The 17,835-nt window shown below is 50.2% G+C and overlaps 1 protein-coding gene across 3 annotated transcripts in view; it reads right to left on the reverse strand.

Annotated features, from left to right (window-relative positions):
* TIMELESS (timeless circadian regulator) overlaps positions 1-17,835 on the reverse strand; it is a 327,088-nt gene that overhangs the window by 198,714 nt on the left and 110,539 nt on the right. For all 3 annotated transcript variants that reach the window (XM_078689100.1, XM_078689101.1, XM_078689102.1), the window contains exons 15-16: positions 4,517-4,614; positions 4,153-4,279 (exon numbers count right to left, since the gene is read on the reverse strand). In XM_078689100.1, the coding sequence (XP_078545226.1) occupies positions 4,153-4,279; positions 4,517-4,614 (225 nt within the window). The remainder of the gene's footprint in view (positions 1-4,152; positions 4,280-4,516; positions 4,615-17,835) is intronic.

The raw sequence follows: 17,835 nt of genomic DNA on the forward strand, positions 1-17,835 counted from the left end.
ATTTTTCTGCAGGAGGGATATTACCTCCTTTCTGAGCAATGTTAAATGTTCCTGTGACATTGGGCGCTGCTTGGGTGGTATGTTTGGGGAGGTAGATGTTAGTTCCAGACAATAACCCGATTGAATTATTTGGAGCACCCACCTGTCCACCTGTCTGATGTGATGTTTTCCCAGGCTGGCAGGTATTGTTGGAGTCTTCCCCCGACAGGAGTGGAATGGGACGGGGAAGTGGAAGGGAGTCACTGGGCAGGGGTAGAAGAAGAGCGAGCGTGGTTATTTTTACCTCTGCCTTTGTTATTGTTACCCCTGTAACCCCCCCTTTGGTAGCCCTTGCTGTAAGTGGACTGTGTAGGGGCTTTGAACGAGGTAGAAGCTGTGTCTGAAGTATATCCCCTGGTGGCACCTCCATAGGATGAGCGACGAAATGAACGTCTGGGAGACTGCGACTGCAGGGCTCCCATAGATTTGGCAGTGTCTGTATCCTTTTTCATTTTTTCTAGTGATACATCTACGTTGGGTCCAAATAGGTGTTGCTCATCAAAGGGCTGGTTAATAATGGCACTTTGTACCTCAGGTTTGAACCCCGATATACGTAGCCAGGCGTGTCTGCGTAGTAAAATGCTGGTGTTAACTGCCCTAGAGGCAGTATCTGCTGCATCGAGTGCACACCAAATAGAGGTGTTTGTGATGTGTTTCCCCTCTTGGATAAGCTCATTTGATCTATCCTTGTACTTGTCAGGGAGGTGCCTCATTAATGACTCTAGCTCGTCATAATGTGCCCGGTCATATCTGGCAAATAATGCTTGTGTATGGACAATACGCCACATGTTTGCTGCTTGAGACGCTGTTCTTTTCCCGGATGCGTCAAGTAGTTTAGACTCCTTATCTGGTGGTGCAGACTCCCCTGATGACTGAGTTTGCTCTCTTGCGTGCATTGGAAACTACAAGTGAGTCTAATGGTACTGGACCTTTAATCTATGCTGGGTCTGAGGGAGCAGCTTTATATTTTTTCTCTATACGAGTGTTAATGACCAGAGTTCTGACTGGGTCCTTGTAGACTTCAGGGGCATGCTTGATCACTCCTTTGAGCATCGGTAAAATGGATGAGGACCTTTGTGCATTATCAAAGGTATCCATTAGGAAGTCTTCCTCAACAGGGTCTGTATGCATGTCCACTCCATGATATTGTGCAGCCCTGTGAATTAATTCCTTAAACCCTATAGTGTCTTCTGGGGAAGGCCTTGAGGGGTATAAATCATCCTGAGGGTCATTTGGGACATCTGGGGTGGTATAATCATCCCACGGGTCATGGGATCCTGTAGGCGTGGCTGGATCAGGTATGTTACCCCCCCCATATCATCAGATCTATCATCCCTGTCTGGTAGGATTGAGGATGCTGGGGAATGCTGTGGTAGGGGAGGATGTGGTGATGGTACAGGTAAAAGAGAAGGGGAAGGCAGTCTTAGGGGAGAGGTAGCCATGTCCTTCTTTGAATGCGGAGCTGGTGTGTCCAGTGGTCTCTTTTTTGAAGCCAAAATTAAGTGTCCAGTGATTGGATCCTTAGCTAGAGTCTTTTGAGCAGGGTCTGGATAAGGAAAATCCTCTGCAGGAGGGTGATCTTTTGGTGCGGAGGAAGGCTTGGGCACCGAAATGGCTTTTTTTGGTTTCTTGACAAAGTCTTTCACTGGGGAAGCAGGAGTCTTTTTCGGCTCCAAGGCTTTTTTCGGTTCCGAGGATTTTTTCGGTTCCGGTATGGTTTTCGGATCCGATGGTTTTTCCGGTTCCGGTGGTTTTTTGGAATCCGAAGCGGGTTTGCTTTGTTCCGACCTGGGTTTCGGTGCCGAAGGAGTAGTGGTATGTTTCGGCGCCGATGGTTGAGATGCAGGTGTAGTCGTTGCCGTTGTCTTTTTTGGTGCCGGTAGATGTGCTCTGGCACCGTGTGAAGGCCGACTCGAGCCCAAGTCGCCTGAAGGCTTAATTGGCTTCTTAGCCGGGCCCGAAGGTGGGGCAGTAGAAGCAGAGTGCCGGTGTGCACCCAAGGGTGTGACCGGGGCCTTCTGTGTCGAGGAAGGGTCGGGTCAACGGTCTTACTTAGGACCCGCTGCGCTGGAGTGATGTCCTTGACCTCGGAATCTTCTGCCTCGGAGCTGCTGTCGACATCGTGTTGTTCTGGAACGTCGACGCCGTCTTCGAAGATGACGTCCAGAATCGGAGCTGAAGAGTTTGAGCCATTGTTCTCCTCGCTCTTCGGTCCCGTATAGTCTTTTTGGAGCGGAAAGAGGCACACGCTGAACAGTCCTTTGCCTCGTGCTCCGGAGAGAGGCAGAGGTTACACACCTCATGAAGGTCGGTGCTTCGACCCACATTGAGGACACTTTTTAAATGGCGTCCTTTCCATGAGCTGGAGTCGAGGCCTAGCTAGGCCTGAAGGCCGTCGACGATGACCGGAATCGAGATCCTCGGTGTTGAAGAGTAGCGTCGACTGGAAAGCGTGCGAAACTAAGTTTTGGAAGTTGGTGAGGATTGCGCGTCGAAGGAAATCGGTTCCAACATGGAGCGCTAGAAACACATCCGAGCCCAGTGGCGGAAAAATACAATCTGGGGATGGAGCCGATGCCCATGCGCAGTATCATCCAAAAGAGGAGTCACCTATCCCGTGACTTCCAAAGACTTTTCTACAACAAAACAAACTGCAAACATCCGGGCCCAACACTAGGTTGCCATCTATACATAGTGTGTAATCTGCAGTTCATATGCCTCGAACAAGTAGTTCCTGTAAATGTGAGCCGCAGAAGACAGAGATCAGCAGACAATACCAGAGATGGCAAAGAGCATATGCTCCAGGGAAGGAACAAACACAAGATGGGCAAGCTAGGACAAGGAAAGCCATCAAAAAGGAAGTAAGCAAATGAGAGACAAAGTCAACCAATGGTTTAACCCTTTCCGTGCTCATGACGGCTTCACGCCATCATGAGTCACGGGCGGCGTGTGCTCATGACGGTGTGGAGCCGTCCTGCCGCTGCGCCCACGTGGCACTCATTCCCTGCCTGTGCAGGAGAACTAGTGAGTGGGCGGGGTCATGATGGCTCCACGCCGTCATGAGCACACGCCGCCCGTGACTCATGACGGTGTGGAGCCGACATAATACCGGAGCGCCACGCCCACCCCCTAGCCCCGCCGGAATTTGCAGCGCAGGAAAGGAGATAAACTCCCTAAGCTTCTGGTAAGCCACAACAGATCCTTTGCTAACAGACAGTGGTCGACCTCAAAACTGCCCATTATGGCAGTTATGCACTATGGCTCCAGCTTTAAGCCACCACCTAGCAATCCCATACCAAGCATTACAGTCTGCACACTAATCATATAAACCTAGGCCTAAGGCCCACATACACAGAACAAGGCTAAAGGCCAACAATTCAATGCTCTAGCCAGGGTCCGTGTCCCGAGGGTGGAAGATAACAGAAATATGGTTTTGTAAAAGCCACTGCTCCTATCTGAAACACAGTCAGATATAGCACCTAGCGGAGGTGGGAGAAAAAGCTACTCTGATTTCCCCCCACTCAGAGTCCACTGACGGATTAAAAAAAGTGTGCTGCCCTGGTTTAGCCCATTACATAGATCCCTCCCATAGAATACTAAGGTTGGTCTCAACCAAACTAGTTTGGTGACCACTCATCTTGAGATTCCATTAAACGTTATTAAGAATTTCTCACCAGTCTAGAATCTCAGCTTAGATTTGACAGTTTACCTGTAGCAGTGGCCTCACTTCACACACATATCTTTAATTATCTTCTCTAGGATATTCAGTAATTTTTCCAGCTTTAAAATTGCAGACCTTTGTGAATTCCTTTAAAGTGCATCAGCCCTTCTGTACCATCTAATTGAAGAAACAGGCAGATTGTGTGCCTGCGATACCAAATATAATTAACTAATATCTTACAATGTAAACGCATGCACGGAGAAGCCAGTTAGTCGTTTCACAATATGCAGAGACAAAATACCAGCAGTATCTAGCTTAGAAAAAAGCTGAAAACCACACAAAAAAGCACACTTTCTACACTCCAAATAGAAGACCCACACAGAGTTCAAGAAGCACGACCCTCCTATGCTGAGGTTCTGCCTTTTAAAATTCCTCATAGAAATGTAATTTACCGTTTCAAGTAATCCAGGAAACTGAACTCCTTCTCAGAAACATGGACAGCAGCCATCTCCTCTCTCTCTTCTTCATCACCATTGTCTTCAGAATCTTCTGCTTCGGCTTCTGTCGACACTACTTGACCTAGAATGAGAGCGTAAAATAAACTAATGGGATTGTAACTATACGTGATTCGCATGTCAAACAAAAATAAAGAAAAAGAAAGCAGTAGAAATGGATACAAAGGAACACGGTGATTATCGTTTTTGAAATAAAAGGGCGTTGCCCGGCCAAGGCTTTCCAACTCTATAGGGGCTGGATGTAAAGTAGGCAAAAGGTAAGACTGCAGTGTCACTGAAAGCGCAGATAATTCATACTCACGGGGCAAGTCAGCAAAAAGAATCTGTCGTAGTAGTTGAGACTCTTCTTCTGGGTCCAGCTCAGGAGAGCCAAATACATCACCTTCAGGCCACACCTCCCTGCAAAAGAGAAGCAACAGGCTTCAAAGCATCTTAACATTACCTCTGCCTATTCCAAGGCATTCTTCCATTCATCCTCCATTCCTCACCCCAGACCAGGAAAGTGGGAATCACTTGAGCTCCCCAACCTACTGCGCAAACTCCCTCTACTTCAGCCTGCAAAAACATCACACACCCCCACCACTCTATTTCCATTTGATCTAAACCACCATAGCAGAACAGAAACTAGACAGAAGCTGGAGATCTCCTTCACTCTGACCTGAATTACCACACCAACTTTACAGCACAATATGTATTAATTGTGGCTGACTAGGTGAGTTCTACGAAGTAGGGAGATGAATGACTAGACGTCCAAGGGTGTGGAAATACATAAAATATCTACTTGTCCATGGGAGAGGTTGCTTCATAAATCTACTTGTCCTTTAAACAAATCCACTTGTCCGTTTGAGGTCACGTGGTACAGCGACAAATTATGGCAGCAATCTCATATAAGAACTCGGATAATAGCCTCTCTGATTATGCCAGGGCTCATAATATAATAGGGTTTGAATACTAGCTATTCACTTATTACCACCTTTCCACAGACCTACATACTGAGGCTGGAAGTTGAGGTAAGCAATAGTTTCACGATTGGAAAGCCCTTGTCAGTCTACGCAAATCTACTAATTTGCATGTTTTAAGGGTTTTCACCAGCTCTTCTCTAATCTTTTCACATACTGAGAAAGGTTTGAAATTTACTCCTGATAATGTCCGAAGTAAAACTTCTTCCGGGGTGGAGCAAAAGGGTTGGAGAAAAAGTGAACTTGTAAACACTAAGATATTACGAATGAGTACATCTACACATATATATTTGCTTGTGCTAAAATCCAGTTCACCAATATCTTTTTGAGTACCATTTCCTAGCTTACTTCTGTAAATTCTTATAAGTTCATGAAAGCCATAGGTCTGCACTAATGCTAGGACATTTACCATTGGTGTGTACGTATGTGATTATCTTTAAGAATTGGGCCTTTCATTAGGTCTGGCGTTAACCAAGACTTTTTGTTTTTATTAAAATTCTATAGCTATCTATATATCGGCTGACTTCACTGTGAGTGACAGCATTCTGTTCTTTTACAAGGAGCATTCCAGCACTCAAAGTAGTTTTGCTCAGTGCAAGGGACTACTGCGGCAATATGTGCTTCTTGAGACAAAAAATAGTTTAGCTTTTTGCTAAGGTTTGTTATAATGGTGATGGCCTGGCAGCTCCCATCACAAAGTTTTACTAAAATCATGTCAAAACAAGAAACATATTAACAAAACTATAACACTAACCAACAATGGCAGAACTACTGGCTTTGCCAATGCTTGTTTATTTTCATGTTTCCCATAATCTTGTTTAAATTGGTTACACTGATTTTCCATTATGAATTGTTTTAGAAACACTAGCATGCATTAATAGATTTTACTAAATGATGCTTCAAAGAAATGTTACCTAAAATGTCACATTAGTTTAGCAAAAGTTTTTTTTTTCCTAGTTGCATTTTTCTGTGAACATTTTATTTTGAAAGCAAAGAATCATCAATCTTGCTTTCAAGCTTCTGCAAATATTTGCATCTAATCGGAGAGCATTCTGGGATCATTATACTTGACCTCTTGTATATAAACGCGTGTACACATTTTGATACTGGAACCACTGACAATAGTGCACTCTGAGTTTACAACACTTCCTTAGAGCACTCACCCTAATAATAAAGGCTTTTCTTTAATGAATCAAATACTAGTTCGAACAGCATTAACATACAGACACAAATTTTATCTTAACTCCAGACAATGCCCTTCACTGATTCATAACGTGGTACTGTGAACTGGCAGCCAAAGGGTTTGTGCAGTAGGGGGTTGGGCCTACTTGTCTCAAGTACAACATAAATATGACAACTGGTTGTCTTTGACACCAAACAATATGTCCTGGGCATTGGGCTATAGGTATTCCACACACTGTGAAACACTTTATCCTTACTTTGTTGTCTTGGTCTCTTTTCTTCCCACTCTCTGTTCAAGATGCAGGCCAAGGGACGAGCTGAAAAATGTATCATTCCCAGTAGGCATCAGTCAAACAGGCTGCACCGGGAAACATCCTTTACAACGCAACTTTTACAACACAAACCACTACAACGCATTGCGCTGGGGGGCCCCTTAGGATAGGGAATACGTTTAATTTACTATCCAACACCTCCCCTAGTGTCCACGGGGACTGGAGTTGGAATAGTAAATTAAACTATTCACTATCCAGCACCCCAAAGCGCTATGCGTTGTAAAGGTTTGCGTTGTAAAGGCATACGTGGTAAAAGCATGCGTTGTTATGTCATACATCCGGCCGCACCAAATGCCCTGGACAAAAGCTTCATCTTCTCTAGAAGAGGAGTCCAGAGAGTAAGAATGTAAGTGCAACAGATGACACCTCTGCCCACAAATGGTTTGTGTATGGTCTAATTGCAAGATTCAGAACCTGAAAAGAAGCCCCCTTTTCCAAGGTTGGACTTTTTAATACACCAATGACCTGTTTGATAATAGGTATCTTTATGGTCTGAGAGTTGACAAACTAAGACCACTGCTTGTATCAAGAACATTTTACACTCCGGGCCCGAAACGCTGCCCCTACAGAGAAGGTTATCATCACTTATATAAACTGAAGTTACCGTGATGTATCAGTTGAGACCTTCTTTGGGAAACTGTAAATTCCAGCTCATAAAAGGTGTTGCATAAGGAGTCCTGCAGACTAAGTGGCGATTCAATGGGCAGGAAGCAGAAATCAATATTCCAACCAACCAATGACCAGGCAACATTTTAAAGAGTATAAATGAATCCTTCAAAAACAAAGATGGTTTGCCAGTCCTGAAAGCACCTACGTGAATACATTGGGAGCAGAGTTCAGGGGTAACGGTAAAAATCTGGTACTGGGAGTTTGAACGTTCAATGGTAAAGTACATGAAAAAGCAAATGCTCACCATTTCTTGCTATAAGAATACTGAAATGTCAGCCAGCCTCCAACATGCTCGCTGTACAGGATTTGAGCTTGCTGAGTAACACTACTTCACTATCGAGTGGCACTTTAAAGTGATTACTGCTGGGTTCATGGAGTGCTCCCACACAGTACTTCAGTAACGAGACACCAAAGCATATTTGTAACGGTAACAAGACCAAATCCCTATTCCAGGGCCTCTTGCTGCCCGTTCAGCCAGGGTACCTCCAGGTGAAAACACTTGTACCTTTCAAAAGGGAAGCACTTGGTTGTAAGGGGAGGGCAGTCCTGTGGTACTGGATGACTTGCTCACTCATGATCTGTATTAAATAGAAAGGTTCTCCTGCCTTGGATCTCTACCACACAAGCTTGCAGCAGGCCAAGGAGTAACATGCTTTGTTGCACAGAACGATCCACCGGGAGATGGTCCGTTTGTGCACCGTTCAACCTTTTTTGGCACCCACATAACAACAAAAAGCGGATCATCCACCAGGTACTGCTGTGTCCACTGCAGATAGAATGTGAGCGAACATTTTGGGTCTAGACGGTGGAGCCTCTCCTCTTCCCTTGAAGGATGCGGAGGCGGAAAGAAGGTGGGCAAAGTGATGATCTGTTCAATGTGGAAGGGCGTGACAACCTTTGGCAGAAAAGAAGGACGGGTACTTAAAACCACCTTGTTCTGATGACCAGAAAGGAAAGGAGGTTTGGAAGAAATGGCCTGGAGCTCACTCTTCTGGCAGAGGTGATAGCAACCAGGAAGGCAGTCTTCAGAGTGAGAAGACGTAAGGGACAGTTATGAAGGGGCTCAAAGGGAGCGCACATCAGAAAAGTCAAGACAAGATTCAAGTTCCACGGAGGCACTTATAAAGGGCACGGGTGGAAACGTATGCGTAATGCCTACAAGGAAACGGTTAACAACCGGGGACCTAAAAAGAAAAGGCTGATCTGGAAGCCGTAGAAAGGCGGAGATGGCCGAAAGATAACCTTTGATAGTGCCCAGAGCAGAGCCCTGCTGGGCCAAAGAGAGAAGGAACAGAAGAACCTCAGAAAGAGGGGCAGAAAGGGGATCCACAGCCTTTGCTGTGCACCATGCCACAAATCTGTTCCACCTGCAGGCATATACCATTTTGGTGGAGAGACGCCTGGCTGCCAGAATGACATCACAGACTTCGGGAGGAAGATCGAAAGGTGTCAACTGTCGCCGCTCAATCTGCACGCATGGAGGTGGAGGCTGGACAGGTTCCGGTGGAGGACCGTCCCTGCTGTTGCGACAGAAGATCCTCCCGAGAAGGCAGACGGACTGGGCGATCGATGCTCATACTGAGTTGCTCGGGATACCATACTTTTCTAGTCCAGTCCGGAGCCACAACAATGACTTGGGCCCGGTCGCGCTTTATCTTCTTGAGCACTCTGGGCAGAAGTGGTATAGGCGGAAAGGCGTACAACAGACCGCAACTCCACTCGCGACGAAAAGCATCTCCGAGCGAGTGCCGACTTGGAAATTACAGCACGCAGAACTGATGACATTGAGCGTTCTCTTCGGTGGCGAATAGATCTAACCAAGGCTCTCCCCACTGCAGAAAGAGACGTTGAACCACGTTCGAGTTTAGACGCCATTCGTGATGCACCATGCACCGGCGGCTGAGTTTGTCCGCCCTGGCGTTCATAGAACCTGCCAGGTGTTCAACCACCAAGGTAATGCCTTGATGTTCCAGCCATGCCCAGAGCCTCCTTACATAGGGTCCAGGATGCCACTCCGCTCTGTTTGCTCCAAAACCATATGGCGGTGGTGTTGTCCCAGAACACCAGCGCTACACTTCCCCGGACAGAGGGAAGGAATGCCTTCAGTGCAAGTCGGATACCCGCAGCTCCAGAAGGTTGATATGGAGCCGGCACTCTGCCTGAGACCAGAGGTCTCTGATCTCCACCTCTCCCATGTGGCCTCCCCATCCCATGAGGGACGCATACGTCACCACTGTGTGCTCCAGTTGGGGAAGGGAGAGGGATCCGCCACTGACCCAATCGCGATTCGTGAGCCACCACTGCAACGGTCGTGCAGCGCCCTCCGAGATCCGGACGTGATCGGACAGGTTGCCCTGATGCTGTGCCCACTGGAACTTCAGGTCCCACTGCAGAGCCCGCATATGCCATCTGGCATGTGTCACCAGCAGGATGCAGGAGGCCATCAGGCCCAGAAGCCAGAGGGTCAACCTGACTGAAACCCGGGATAGAGGCTTAAAGAGCGGAATCATAGCCCGAATATCCCGTACTCCCTGCTCGGGAGGATAAACCCAAAACGGCTTTGAATCCAGAACCGCTCTGATGAAGGGGAGCCTCTCAGAGGGACTCAGGTGCGACTTCGGCACATTGACGGAGAACCCCAGCAAATGCAGGAGGTCGGCCGTAGTCTGGATGTGTGCAACAACAGCCAGTCGTTGAGGTAGGGGAAGACTGACACCCCCAACCTGCGCAGAAGAGCTGCGACCACCGCCATCACCTTCGTGAACACCCGAGGGGCACTGGTAAGGCCGAAGGGGAGCACGGCAAACTGAAAATGCTCTTGGCCTACCATGTACCGCAGGTAACACCGGTGGGCCGGTAGGACGGGGATATGAAAATATGCGTCCTGCAAGTCCAATGCTACCATCCAGTCTCCAGGGCAGCCAGGACCTGAGCCAGAGTGAGCATCTTGAACTTCTCCTTTCCGAAGGAAGCGATTGACATCCCGAAGGTCCGAGATGGGGCGCAAGCCTCCCTTGGACTGGAAAGCAGTGGGAATAACAACCACTCCCTACCCCCTGATCCAGAACGCACTCGACGGCCCCCTTGACTAGGAGGGCCATGACTTCCTGACGGAGAAGAGCCAAATGATCCCCCAAAATGAGGTGGTACCAAGGTGGCATGGCTGGAGGGGAGGACAGAAAGGGGAGCGAATAACCTTGACAGATTATCTGCAGCACTCACTTGTCCGATGTGATTTCGTGCCAGTGGTGGGGGTAGTGACTGATCCTGCCACCCACCAGCGTGGGGTGCTCCCCGAAGCTCGGATTAGGAAGGCTTAGAGGCGGAAGCAGCAGGGGTGGAAGTGGACTGACCCGCAGGCTGGTTACCAGACCCGCCCCTGCGGAATCCACGGCCGGGCTGAGGCTGGTCCTGCACAGGGTTCGTGGAGGAGAGTGCTTGGGTGCTTTTACCCTGGCCACGTAAGGAACGAAACCCAGGCGTGGCAGGGCTCTTCGTAGAAAGGCCCAAAGACTTGGCCGTGGCATGCAAGTTTTTAAAGCGCTCCTGGGCACGGTCAGCCTTGTCGCCAAAGAGGCGGGAGCCATCAAAGGGCATGTCCATGAGCGAGCCCTGGACATCAGGCAAGAACCCGGTAGACCGCAACCAGGCATGGCGCCGCAATGCCACAGTCGTGGAAATTGCCATGCCCACGGAATCAGCAGTGTCCAGACCACACCTGATGGCAAACTTTGCCGCATCCATGCCTTCCGCAATCGCTTGGGAAAGGACAGCCTGGACCTCCTCAGAGCACTGAGGCAGGACCTCTGCTACCGAATCCCACACTGCGTGGGAGTAACGGCCCATTAACAGGCAGTATTACCCAACCACAACCCCTAGCTGGCCGAGGAGAACATTTTCTTGCCATATCGGTCCAGCTTCTTAGAGTCTTTCTCCGGCGGAGCAGTGGGAAAGGCACTCTGCGACGTCGAGGCCTGAATGACCAGGGTCTCAGGCAGGGTGAGCGGTCAAGGAGGCAGGATCACCAGGCGCCGGGCGATGACACCTAGCGACGTTTTATCCACCGGTGCCCCAGAGGCATGCCGCAACGAAGTGCCCAAAAGGACTTGGGTAAGACCTCACTGAAAGGGAGCAGCGGCTCCGATGACGGAGACACAGTCTGGAACACATCCGTAAGGAGGTTCGTCTTAAGGGCCACCGTAGGGAGGTCAAGATGGAGAGCCTCTGCAGCCCGACGCAGTACCATAGTGTAGGAAGCGCCCTCTTCCATAGTAGGCGGAGGGGAGGCAAACCCCGGGTCAGAAGACACATCAAGTTCACCCGCATCTTGTAGGTCATCCACCCAATCCTGCTCAGAGTCACACTGCCGCGCAAGGGGGTCCTCGGAGCCATCCCAGTCCTCATCCGGCTCCGGAGTAGAAGGAGCCGGTCACGGCGGCAGGGTCGGAGCTGGAGAGGGGGCATGCAGCGCCGGGAGCAGCGCAATGAACGGCGCCAGCCGGGTCCAAGCCGGAGCCGCATCCCAATGCATATTTCAGGTCGAATGAAATAGTCCGAGAACCGGGGCAGGGGTGGGATAAACAGTACCGAGTGCGGCACCTGGGGCGGAGCCAGGGGCGGCGCTGGGTCCAGAGTCAAGGGCACCACCGGGGCCGGAGTCAAGGGCACCACCGGGGCCGGAGTCAAGGGCACCACCGGGGCCGGAGTCAAGGGCACCACCGGGGCCGGAGTCAAGGGCACCACCGGGGTCGGAGCCAGCGGCGCTGCACCTTGTGGCGCCAGAGCCGAGGGCGCTGGATCCAGTGGCTCCGGGGCTGGTGCCGGAGGCAGTTCCGCCGGGCCAACAGGATCTGGACACGGGACCGCGGGTCCCGTGGGGCCTGCAGGGGCGCCGGAAGGGAGCCCGAGGCCTAAAAAGGCGGTCCATGGCAGCAAGAAACTCTTGCATCTGTTTGGGATTTGCCAACGGACCCGGGAATGGCGGGTAGGCCGCAGGACTCCCAGGCTCCGAAGAAGCTGCAGGTGCAAAGCCCCTGTCACCCCTGTCCGCCTCCGAGGAGCGACAGGGGGATGTCGGAGAGCGAACACGCTTCTTCGACTTCATTTTATGGCGTTGCTTACCGGAATCTGAAGGTGAAGACTTAGAGTCTGAGGAGCGACGGCTCAGGTCCTGCGAGCGGTCCCGCAAACGGCCCCTAGACACAGAGCGGCGGTGAGAGAAGTGCCGGACCTCCAGCAACTTCCCGAACCGCTCCCGCAAGGCCTTTGTGGCCGAGGCTCGACAGTCCCGGGCGTCATGGTCGGTCTCCAGGCAGTAGATGCAGACATCATGGGGGTCCGCCACTGACATATTACGGCGGCACGACCCACAAGACTTAAAGCCGGGCATCCCTACGTGCACCAGGAGACAGAGAAGGAGACAAAAAAGTCTCAAAGTAGTGAAAAAATGACCGAGGTACGTGCTCAATCCGGATCTGCGCTTTTGGCACGGAAAAAGAAAGAACTGACGTCAGCGCGCATGGGTGGCGCCCAAGTAGTCTCCGTGACGTCATCCCAGCGCTTACGACGCCAGTGATGGATGTGGAGCCGCACGACGGCACCTAACGACGCGCAGGGGTACTGCTAAGCAAAAACTTTCCGGATCCAGTCTGATTCCTGGGGAATATTCTAAGGTAAGGAATCTATCACTAACTTGTCTCTTTCAGATATAACATTATTTAATGTGTGTAGATTTTACCCTTCCATAACCACAACTGACTAATGTGTCCATTAAATCCAAGCCATTTCTTTACTCTGCAAAAGAGTGTGTCCACAATACACAATTCCAACAAAGTATGACAAAAGAGTGCATGGCTATATTCTGAAGCAGTTCACTATTTTCACTATTGTACCAGTAAATCACCCTCCGATTCTGATGTACCTGTCATTAGAAATAGGAACTGTTACCCTGCTACATAACTTGCCTAGTTTTCTGGAAAGAGAATCAATTTGGGTGCTGTGTGGAGCGCATCTAAAAGGCATACTTCTAAGGAACAGAAAAACATTAAAGCAGTTGCCAGCAGCATCGACTAAAAATCTGTGTTGAATGCTGTAGGGAAGTGGGTTTCTGTTGCAGTAACCCCCCCCCACACTTTTTGCCTGATAATTGATGGACTTTTCCTTGGTGTGCGCTGGATCCCTGACAATCAGGTACCCAGGGCCTGTGTTCCTTCCCTAAAAACTGTACTAAAGCCTAAACTCAATTGGCATCTCTGGCAACAGGTAAGCACCTGGTAAATGGTGCCCTAGGTACCCAGGGCACTGTGACCAGAGAAGGCCCCTAAAGGCTGCAGCACTTATTGTGCCACCCTTAGAGGCCCTGTACCTTGACAAACACACACTGCCTTTGCAGGCTGACTGTCTTGGTGCAGAACTAAGCAAAGAGTCGACATGGCACACACCCTGGCATACCTCAGTCACCCCTCTAGCTGGGTGCACTATGCCAGTGGTGTGGGCACAGGTGCATGAGCCCTGTGCCCCTACAGTACCCCGGGCCATTTCTGGGCACTGTAAGTGCAGTGATGCCATTAAGAGTATATGGTGCTGGGAGGTTGTCATCACGAACTTCACAGCACCATAATGGCTACACTGAAGACTGAGAAGTTTGGTATCAAACTTCTCAGCACATTAAACTCACACTGATGCCAGTGTGGGATTTAATGTAAAATGCACTACAGAGGGCATCTTAGAGATGCCCCCTGAAACCTAACCAACTACCAGTGTCCTGGCTGAGAGGCTGCCTAGGCTGCCACACAGCAGACATGTTGCTGGACCCCTGGGTCGAGAGCCATCCGCTCTCCTGGGCCTGCAACAATGCACATCCTGGGACGAGGTGCCAAGCCTCCTCCCCCAGGATGGGCAGGAGAAGCTTCAAAGGCAGGCCACCTTTTGTGAGCTTCCCCAGGCCAATTGCTGTACTCAGCAACTGGCCCCCACCGGTTCTGACCACCACTCTGGCGGGAGGACAGGCGGGAAACCCTAGGTGAGGAAAGGGGGTGTGCCAGGGGGTGTACCAGTCTGTGCCAACTCCACCCCTCAGGTGGGAGAGGCGAGGTGAAGCACGACTCCAGGCTACCGCCATCTTGAGGATGGGGAGCCCTTCCCAATCAGAGCTAGGCCCCTGCCCCCCTCCCACAGGAGAGGAGCAGGATAGGGGGTGTACTAACCCCAGGACAGGGACATATTGGTCCCTGTCCTTGCCCTACCTGTAACACCCCTACATCTAGTATTTAGGGTCACCCTGAACCTTCCTTCCTCAGATCCTGATTTGAAAACAAGAAGAAGAACTAAAAACAAGAAGACCTGCCGTGCAGCTAACAAGAGGACAACACCAACTGACTTGGCCCCAGAACCTACAGGGCTGTTGATCCTTGAACCGGCTCCTGGTAAACCCCGGCGTCTCCTGCGGACAGCAACCTCGGAAGCCCTGGGGGACATGCCTGCCTTGCTCATGTAAAAGACTGGGAGTCCCATGAGCAGTGGTTCTGGTCAAACAGCAACTCCCCTGGTGCCAGCCAGGGGCCGCGAATCCATCACCCTGCACCCGCAGAGCCCGGCCTGTGCCTGAGTGGACAAAGACCACGAGGACATCCGCCCAGGGACTGTGACCCAGAATCCAGTGCCCAAAGACCCTCCTCGACGATGCGGACTACGCCTGCAGCCTCACAACAAGGGACCCCTCCAACCGCGACCAGCTGAAGGTAAGATTTCCCGACACCAAAAGACACCCCTGCACCCGGCACCCCACGGCCCCCTGTGCCCAACTCCTGGGTGCCTGCCTATCCTCCAAGATCCCAACAAAAGTGTTGGTCGCATCTGAAGAATCTGTGTCCCCGAGCCTGAAGCCTTTGTTCAACTTCCAAGTCTCCCATTAAATAACATTGAGCGCCCAACGGCTCAAAAGCACCCTGCACCCAGCCGCCCGAGTGCCCCTGGGAGTGCAACCTTTGTCCTAATCTACTTCCCCATTTGCCCCGAGTAAGTGACCAGGAGCCCATCTCCCACAGCCGCGTGGCCTGCCTGCTAGCAGCCACCAACCGAAGGCCACCTATCCTCCATAGGATAACATTGGGCCTACTCTCTCTGCACCCGGCTGTCCCTGTGCCGCTGAGGGTGTAGCTAGCAACAACCATACATGTTGACCTTGTTTGTTTCTGCACTTTAAACCTTTTGTTTGTTCAACAATGTATACCGTGTAAAGCGCTCTGATACCCTCACGGGTCAAGTTTGCGCTCTATAAAACACAAAATAAAAATAATATATAAATATAATAACTGTACCTACCTGACCCTGGGAGACCCCTGAGTCTATGCCCAGAACCTTAACTCTGCCAGTAGAGTACTTACCCAGTGTGGAGTTTTTAAACTTTAAAATATTCATCTAAAATCAGCCGAACAACGAATTCCGATTTACTCACCTGTTATCAGGAGAGAACACTGTGCTGTATCTTTCAGCCCAGCACTGAACCTGAAAAGTAATTATAATTGTGATTTACTGTTAACTCCATTTTCCTCCATTGGAATCGCCTGTATGACTTAAACGCATTCTTTCAATTGTTTACAGGAGATGCACACGTGCTGGATCCAAGATCAAACACTGAGTAAGAAAAAGTAACTATAACATTAGGCCCCTAATTTCCTGATCTTGGGTGATTTGAATCTACATTTCGACGACCCCAAGAACAACTTAGCTGTGGAGTTGATCACCAACCTTAACTCCTTTGACCTTGAGCTGGCAAGCAAGGAAGTCACCCACAACAAAGGCCATTTGTTGGATCCGATCTTTTCCAACATCCCCCAGCTCGTAGCCAAACCCCCACTGCCCTTACTATGGTCAGACCATTTCGTAGTACCTTTCTCTTGGGAGTTCCATACTGAAAAAACCAAGGCATCCTGTCCCCGCATACTCCAAAGGCCGTGGCCAAGGCTATCAGTAGAGAACCTGACAATGGCTCTAGAACAATCGACACCTCCTGCAGAATCTGATGTCCTACAAGCAGATATAAACTTTCACGACTGGCTTATTAAGTCCTTGGACTCGGTTCTGCCCCTTAAACCTAGTACTAAAAAGAGCAATATTTTTAAATCCCCCTGGTTCTCGCCCGAACTAAGAGAACTTAGAAAAGATTGTAAAAGAGCGGAGCGCGCGTGGCGGAAAGACTGGGCACCCACTAACAAAACCGCATATAAAGCCGCCCTTAGACTCTACAAACTGGCACGGCAAAATTCTAAAGCTGTCTATTTTGAGGAAAAAATTAGACTGTCGGCCAACTCTGCCAGAGAAACATTTAAAATTGTCAACCAGCTCCTCAAAGTCCCGGCTCCAACTCTGGTTCATAACGACCCTGTATTAAAATGCAATCAGCTAGCTGAATTTTTCGATGCTAAAATACGGAAAATCCTTGACAGCCTCCCTCAATCCTCCGCTACAGGGTCCATCGAGGCTCCTTCCTCTGCCCCTTCCTGCCCTCAGTTTGAGGCATTTAGCTGCATTTCCAGGGAAGACTTCTGTAACATCTTATCCAACATAAAAAGTGGCTCTCCCTCTGACCCAATCCCGATGCACATCCTAAAACAAATCATGAATACCATCGCCCCTGCAGCCACCGAGCTACTTAATATGTCACTATCTACGGGCATAGTGCCCCCAAATTGGAAGCAGGCCAGAGTCAAAACGCTCCTTAAGAAACCGGGACTAGACACCTCCGATCTGGCCAACTTCCGCCCAATCTCTCTTTTACCTGGATTGAGCAAAGTGGCCGAAAAAGTGGTGAATAGGCAGATCTCAGAGTTCCTGGAGTCTAACCATCTCCTAAGTGACTCCCAAACGGGCTTTCGCCCTGGTCAGGGCACAGACACCGCCCTCTTGGCGGTGACTGAAGAGGTAAGATGCATCTTGGATTCAGGGGGATCGGTTGCCCTGATCCTCCTGGATCTAAGCGCTGCATTCGATACCGTAGATCATGCAGTTCTGGCCCATCGCCTGTCCATGCTGGGCATTACAGGATCAGCCCTTAGATGGCTGCAGTCCTTCCTGGAAGAGCGATCCTTCAGGATTTGGGAAAATGGGTCCATGTCCAATTCCACCCCCCTCCAGTGTGGGGTGCCGCAGGGCTCCTCCCTCAGCCCCACACTGTTTAATGTCTACATGGCCCCGTTAGAGAAGGTAGTAGCCCCATTTGGGATTAAATCCATCAGCTATGCTGACGACACTCAGCTCGTCGTCTCGCTGTCACAACAAGGGGGCCGCCCGGCCGACCTCCCGGAGTGCCTCACAGCCATTTCTTCCTGGATGTCTAGCTCAAAACTCAAATTGAATGGAACTAAGACAGAGATCATGTTCTTAGGCAATCAACTCACCTCCCTGCCCCCTGAGCTGTGGCCTCCCTGTATGGGCGACCTTCCTCCCCCCAAGGAGCAAATTAAGAGCTTGGGGATCTG

This window comes from Lissotriton helveticus, chromosome 1_1, assembly GCF_964261635.1.
Source record: "Lissotriton helveticus chromosome 1_1, aLisHel1.1, whole genome shotgun sequence".
Taxonomy (NCBI): Eukaryota; Metazoa; Chordata; class Amphibia; order Caudata; family Salamandridae; genus Lissotriton; species Lissotriton helveticus.